General features: G+C 37.6%; 1 protein-coding gene across 1 annotated transcript; it reads right to left on the reverse strand.

Annotated features, from left to right (window-relative positions):
* Positions 1 to 2904: 2904 nt before the first annotated feature.
* On the reverse strand, positions 2905 to 7019 carry vtcn1 (V-set domain containing T cell activation inhibitor 1). The gene is made up of 5 exons (XM_022662992.2): positions 6822 to 7019; positions 6571 to 6635; positions 5500 to 5859; positions 3478 to 3726; positions 2905 to 3201 (listed from the first exon to the last, which is right to left on the reverse strand). The coding sequence occupies exons 1-5, from the start codon at positions 6851 to 6853 to the stop codon at positions 3092 to 3094; spliced, it is 816 nt and encodes a 271-aa protein (XP_022518713.2). The 5' UTR covers positions 6854 to 7019; the 3' UTR covers positions 2905 to 3091.
* Positions 7020 to 7476: the final 457 nt, after the last annotated feature.

Here is a 7476-nt window from a genome sequence, read left to right on the forward strand (position 1 = left end):
TACAAATAGGCTGAAAAATACAGTGCCCTCCATAATTATTGGCACCCCTGGTTAAGATGTGTTCTTTAGCTTCTCATAAATTGAGTTTTGTTCAAAATAATACAGGACCACGATGGGAAAAAAAAGTAAAGTCCAACCTTTAACTCAAGTAAATTTTAAGGGGGAAATAAAATCCCTGACTAAGAAATAATTATTCTTCATAAAATCACCTGTTCCACAATTATTGGCACCCCTAACAATTCTTAGGAAATAAATTTAATAAAAGTATTTCTGTCACTTCTACAGTAGTTTACGAAGTTGATCAGAGTATGTAGGAACATTTAATTAGTAATTCACAACTTCCTGTTTCCCTGGGGTATAAATATGACGTGACACAGAGGCCATTTATCTTCAACATGGGAAAGACAAAGGAACATACCATTCAAGTGAGGCAGATGTGTGTTGACCTTCACAAGTCAGGCAATGGCTACAAGAAAATCGCTGTCCATATCTACTGTCAGAGGAATTATTAAGAAGTTTAAAACAACTGGAACAGTGGTAAACAAGCCTGGACGAGGACGCAAGTTTATTTTGCTACCACGCACAGTGAGGAGGATGATAAGAGAAATAAAAAGTTCTCCAAAGCTCACTGTTACAGAATTGCAACAAATGGTAGCTTCTTGGGGTCACAAAGTCTCCAAAACAACCATCAGGCGCTATCTACATGCCAACAAGCTGTTTGGGAGGCATGCACGGAAGAAACCATTTCTCACTCACAATCATAAACGCAAACGTTTGGAGTTTGCTAAGCGGTACTGGGACTTCAACTGGGACCGTGTGCTTTGGTCAGATGAAACAAAGATAGAGCTTTTTGGCAACAAATGCTCTAAGTGGGTCTGGCGTAACACAAGAGCTGAGTATGCAGAAAAGCACCTCATGCCCACTGTGAAATACGGCGGGGGATTAGTGATGCTGTGGGCCTGTTTCTCTTCTAAAGGCCCTGGGAACCTTGTTAGGGTGCATGGCATCATGAATGCTCTAAAATACCAGGACATTTTAAAACAAAATCTGGTGGCTTCTACCCGAAAGCTGAAGATGGGTCGTCACTGGGTCTTTCAGCAAGATAATGACCCTAAACATGTGGCCAAATCTACACAGAAATGGTTCACCGCACACAGAATCAAGCTCCTCCCATGGCCATCTCAGTCCCCAGACCTCAACCCCATTGAAAGCCTGTGGGGTGAGCTGAAGAGGAGAGTGCAGAGGAGAGGACCCAGGTCGTTGGATGATTTAGAGAGAATGTGCAAAGAGGAATGGTCAAAGATCCCTCTTTCTGTATTCTCCCATCTTGTGAAACATTACAGGAGAAGATTAGGTGCTGTTTTGTTGGCAAAAGGGGGTTGTACAAAGTATTAACATCAGGGGTGCTAATAATTGTGGCACACATGATTTGATGTTAAATAATTATTTCTTAATGTGGGATTTTTTTCCTACTGAATAAATTCACTTGAGTTAAAGGTTGTATTTTACTCTTTTTTTCCATCATGGTCCTATATTATTTTGAACAAAACTCAATTTATGAGAAGCTAAAGAACACATCTTAACCAGGGGTGCCAATAATTATGGAGGGCACTGTATGAGGCAATAGTTTTGTTGTTTAAAAACATTTTGGACAACACAATGATTTAGGTACGGTGGCCGAGAAAGCCCAGCGCAGTGCAAATTGAAAAGCGCTGCAAAAGCACAAAACACATCCATCAAAATTACAACACAGGCGCAGCAAATAGAAAAACGCGCTGCAAAAAGAAAAACGCGCTGCAAATAGAAAAACGCGCTGCAAATAGAACCACAACACAACGGAAGTGAGTCACAACACAACGGAATTTTCCCGGGGGACCTTAAAAGATGCTGTACCAGCTGTGTACAAAGGACAATAAGTGGCAAACAAGCTTCTGAAAAGTAAGTTATGTTTATTACCTGTGATTACCACGGTTGTGTGCATATTATTAAAAGTTCTGCTTCACAAAACGCCTTGTTTGCCACTTATTGTCCTTTGTACACATAGCGAAGTCCGAGACGTTACTGAAGACGCAGCTTAGCTGGTACAGTATCTTTTAAGGTCCCCCGGGAAAATTCCGTTGTGTTGTGACTCACTTCCGTTGTGTTGTGGTTCTGTTTGCAGCGCGTTTTTCTATTTGCTACGCCTGTGTTGTAATTTTGATGGATGTGTTTTGTGCTTTTGCAGCGCTTTTCAATTTGCACTGCGTTGGGCTTTCTCGGCCACCGTATTTTGGTAAATGACAATATATAATAACAAATAAAACAATAATAAATATTATTTAAGATTTGCCTATTGTTTATGTTTGTAAACTATTGTATAGGCATATTTGTTTTAGTTGCTTCACTTAGCAGCTGTTTCTGTATTTAAAATTGTTCACTATGTATGTTATCTTGAACCTCAACAACTCAAGGAATAATGTGAATTCATACAGTGCAAGAAACCCTTATTTACTTCCTTATTGAATCTTCTAAAATGGTACTTTATAGAACTGTTAAGACTTTTTTCAGTAGTATATAAAACTATTTGTACTTAGTAGTATATTCTTTCTTTCTATATAACCATTTTTATTTTTATTTTTTTTATTTTTTGTTGACGGATGTTATAGTGTGGTTTGAACAGTAAATCTGTAGATTGTATATAATTTAGTAAAGTTAGTGTAGTGAATAATAATGGAGTTAATGAGTTAAACATTATGATCTGTGTTTCTATGTGACAAATTTGTCTGTAACTATTGAGTACCCCAAAATTCAACTAAATGTGTCTAATGATGCCAATCCCAGGCTGAACACATTTGTTCTTCACACAGAAATGCACTAGAAAGGAACTAGAAATTTGTGGGGAAAAAAATCTAGAGACAGAATAGATTCATTAAATTATTATTTACATTTATTTACGGTAGTCTAAAACATGGGTTTGAAGGAACTGGCATTTTTCACTTATACCGAGTTACAAAGTCCACAAGTTAAAAATCAGCAAATACACATTTACCACAGTGATTTTGGAGATGTCCCTGTGATTGGTGTACAATATCCATTAAGCTTGGGAATACCTTCACCATATCAGCATGTAGAGAAGGAGGGGACTTATGCCAGTGAGTTGTAGTGGCAGCGTAGCTGGTGATGAGCTAGTGAGGAAGTATGAACTTCTCAATTCTCCATCACCTGAGGAGCAAAAACAACCAATTTTATTTTTTGAGAGGGTTCTTTAAGATAGACCAGTATACTTAAGGCTTTTCTCTTTATCAGGACAGTTGCTGTAGTTGCCATAATATCAGTAAATAAAGATATGCCAGTGTCATCTCTAGGGCAATGGCTTGTGTAAATGTTTTGATTGTGGGTGAGATCTAGTTTACATTTGTTTTAGGCTGTATAATTGTGCTTGTTGGTACAGCTAGATAAATTATACGTACAAACATGCAGAGGCAATTTTGTGTTTACCTGTTACTGCGGAGACTGATTGGATAAGGGAGTTCTGGATGATACAGGTGTAGGTCAGTGTGCTCATCAGCGGGCCTGTTAGGTTGCTCACCACTTGCACGATTCCCTCTGAAACGTTGTTAAACTGGGTGCTGCTGTTTAACAGTGTTCCAGTCTGGTCTGACCAGGTTACCGTTGGTTTGAAATACCATTTAGGAGCTACAGCTTTCAGACCATTAGCTGACTTGGAGATCGTGGGAGCTGAATAAACTGCAAAAAACACAGAAAACAGGAATAGTTTTAGATAGATAGGAATGATAAGGTATAAACTAGTGCTGTCAAGGTTAACATTAACACAAGCAGTTAATCTGGACAATTTAAACCTTTTTTCAAAGCAAATCACATGACCAAGTTACCATAAATAACTCTTTTTACAGAGCCTCGTGACATATAAGATGTTATTTCCTCCATTAAAGCTTTCTTGTTTTTTGATGCTAAAGCTCTGTGTTAAACTTTTATTCAGCACCTTAAGGAGCAGTTTCCTAGTCACATAATACATTTTCCTATCAATGAAAAATTCCTATTCAAAATTCAAAATAGGCCTAATCCAAAAACAGGTCTAATCATGGTCTGGAAAACCACCCATAAAACATTTAAATAAAAAAATCACAATCCCCCAGAGATAATTTAAGCCTTTCAGACCCTGTGTCAATTACATTGGACATCCTGTAGTTTTTTATGTTTTGTTGCACAAAACACTAATTGAGCCACAGATTTCTTCTTCTGATCAATCCAATTAATTTATTTAATCAATTGACATCACTAGTATATACACAACTAGGGCTGCACAATACTTGAAAAAATCAAACAAACATATTTTATGTTTTATTGAGAGACTTTTCTGTTTTTTTTTTTTTAAATACAGAAAAAGACAGGGTTTTAGCAGGTCAGTCATCCAACATGTTATGATATTAATAATACAGTGTTTTGAAAATTGGAAAAGTATTTAATTAATTAATTAATTTAATTTGCCTTACATGAGACTGCACGTCCTGCAATGTATACACAACCATTTAAAAGTTACCTTGTAATGAATGCACTTAGCCACTTTAAGTTACACCCATTGCTGACTAACATGCCAGTGTGGAGAAGTATTGCTAATAGAAAGGGACTCTTTGGAGCAGATAAACATGAACCTATTAGCACCATGTCTAATGGCGGGCGTGGACTAGAGGGGTATATTAAGCCTCAGTATTTAACTGTGAATTGTGGTGATTATGTGAGTATCCATCCAATAGTTTTGGTATGAGTTGAGTATGATGTGGTTTGGTGGTGATCATCCAACATCCTGACCTCACTAATGCTCACTTTGTCACTGAATGTAATCAAACTGTCACAGAAATGCTCTAAAATCTAGTGGAAAGCTTTGCTGGACAGAACAGAGAGTTACTTCAATAAAAGTAGGGTTACTTTTAGGATTAATTTAAGTTTTAGACACTAATCCATTTATCTCCACAATATGAGTTTTTTTACCTGAAAAAAGCACTCCATATGTTTTGAACAGGTGCAAATAAACATACATACATTAAAACAAGGAATTCTTTTAACTAAGTACCGGTATGTTATATCCTGTGAGCCAAGCTGTAGAACAAAGTGTAGTTCCAGATTTCTCTTGGATGCCTTAAGCCAGCCTGTGTATATGTTCAGTTCTGTCAGCAGCTCACCTGATTTACCAAATGTAATATAACTCTATTAAACTGATGAGGAAAGATTAGGAAATGTTTTAAGGAAAACAGTGATGTAAAATTGCTGCTTTTTGTTTTTTGCTGTTTGTATTTATTGTAATACTAGTATTTTACTAAGCTAATAAACATTTACTTCACAGATAAGAAGCTTTTTCTTTACTGAAATTCCCACAGGTGCCTAAAACATTTGCACAATACTGTATATGAATCATGAATTAATTTAACTCAGCTCAGCCCTGAGCCTGTAATGCTATACTCCCAGTACACAAACATACACACCACACTGGAGTTTTCTTACCTGTCACTCTCAGGTCAATGCTGACTGAGCTCAAGACTCCAGGAGCACCAACAGTGCAGCGATACACACCTGCGTCCTCCATCCTAACACTCCTCAGCACCAGGGAAGCGTTGCCCCCGGAGATGGCGTCCGGAAAAAGCTGAACTCTGTTTTGAAACTGTGAGTTCTGCTCCTGTAACTGTGCTGCGTTGTTCTTGTACTGATAAACCAGCCCACTGAGACCATCTTTCTTCCAGCTGATGAACACGTCCTTAGAACTGTCCCCTCCGGTTTTGGTGCGGAACTTGCATTCCAGAACCACGTCCTGTCCGAGGTTACCCACTGGAAAGGGGGTAGTAGTCTCCACTGTGCCTTGGGATACTGAAGAACAACCAAAATGCACAGAACACACAGTTAACCCCTGCTCAAGTCACATTGGTCCAATGACCAAGATTGACCAAGACATGGTATGTATTGTTAGAGTTTGGTGGTTTAGCTAATCTACAACAAGACCAACCAGCCCAAACTAGAAAACAGTACAGTTCATCTGCGTCACCAAGCTGGACAAGCGATCAAATGCAACATACACTATGCTGTTAGGAACTGGTTAACCGTCAGAATTGCTGATGGGTATACACAATGACTGATTAATATTCTGCAGATGGACTAAAGCATTTTAACAGGTTAATATAAAACCTGTATCTACAAAACACTAAGTGTAAAATGATTTCATTCCAGGTCATTTTGGAGCATTTCTGTTGGTCTGTTTATTGTGGCATACTCTGACACAATGTAAAGATTTAAAGGCACCACTGCCAGATTAAAATTATGCCAAAAGTTAAAAGTTTTTTATTTGACAGCAACAATATGATTGTCTTATCATTGTTTTAAGTTTCTCATGTAATGCTGCTGTTCTTTTCAGAATCTATTTAAATTGTTGTCTGTCTCTCTGTCTGTTGGTCTATCACAACAATACAAGAATAAATTATAAATACATACTTTGATAAAAATACAAATTGCACAGAAAAACAGTAGGAGGACAAACATACTACAATTATGGTGGTGAAATATGTCCAGAATTTGAAGGCTAACCTGAAAATGCAATAGCCAATAGAAGAATGATGAATCCAGCAAATACAAATATAAGGACAATCATGCTGTAGGAAACAGAAAACATATACATAATATATACATTAAATAACTGACATGTATACACAATGTTTACATAAAAAACTATGAAATCATTTAAAACTATATTGTGGTGATACAGCATCCCACAAACACACACAAACACAGTGCAGTCAACCTTATCTGAGTTCAGTAGAAAGTAGCACAAAAGTAACCTCCAAAAGATGATCTGTCCAATTGACGCCATGCTCCATTTATCTGACACAGAGTCTGGGAGCTACGGAACTAATGAACCGATCCGTTGGGTTTTCATTTCTGATACAAGCGTTCTGCTGAAGATCTTCTCCTGACTGTTGAACTCATGCCAAACTCATTCCTCATCTCAGCCTGAAGCCTGAGAGTAATACCTGCTCCTTCTGTCAATATTGTCATTGAGAGGCGTGTGCTGACCCTACTGATAAGGCTGAGCTGAAATGGCTCAGTTCCAGGCTACCCTCTTAATTCTGCTTATCGCTCTGACCTTATTAAAAAGTAAACAAAGTGGTTCTAGTAGGTTCTAATGGTTCTTCATAACTTCATAACAAAGCTCAGAATGAAAACACACAAAAATAATGCTTCTATATCTACAGTGCATAGCTTTTTAGAAGGAAAATATATCACATATCCATACATTTTACAATATAAAACCAAGGTGGTCAGATTTATTGCGGGAGTCTTACACAGATTCAATATGACTTGCAGAGATTGAATCACATTGATATTAAATAATTATAGACGGCAGAATAGTTCAGATTGAGATCATTTGTGGAGGACTGTTATGGATGAAGGCCACCTAGCTACAGACGTGGCGACTCAAACTTCATGATTTTT

Source organism: Astyanax mexicanus, chromosome 11 (genome assembly GCF_023375975.1).
Source record: "Astyanax mexicanus isolate ESR-SI-001 chromosome 11, AstMex3_surface, whole genome shotgun sequence".
In the NCBI taxonomy this organism is placed as follows: domain Eukaryota; kingdom Metazoa; phylum Chordata; class Actinopteri; order Characiformes; family Acestrorhamphidae; genus Astyanax; species Astyanax mexicanus.

Coding starts and splice junctions, on each gene's coding strand:
- vtcn1 (XM_022662992.2), bottom strand. CDS start 6,853: ATGGCGTCAATTGGACAGATCATCTTTTGGAG. Junction 6,636..6,821: donor GGACAGATCATCTTTTGGAG/GTTACTTTTGTG, acceptor TGTTTCCTACAG/CATGATTGTCCTTATATTTG. Junction 3,202..3,477: donor ATCAGTCTCCGCAGTAACAG/GTAAACACAAAA, acceptor TTTGCTCCTCAG/GTGATGGAGAATTGAGAAGT.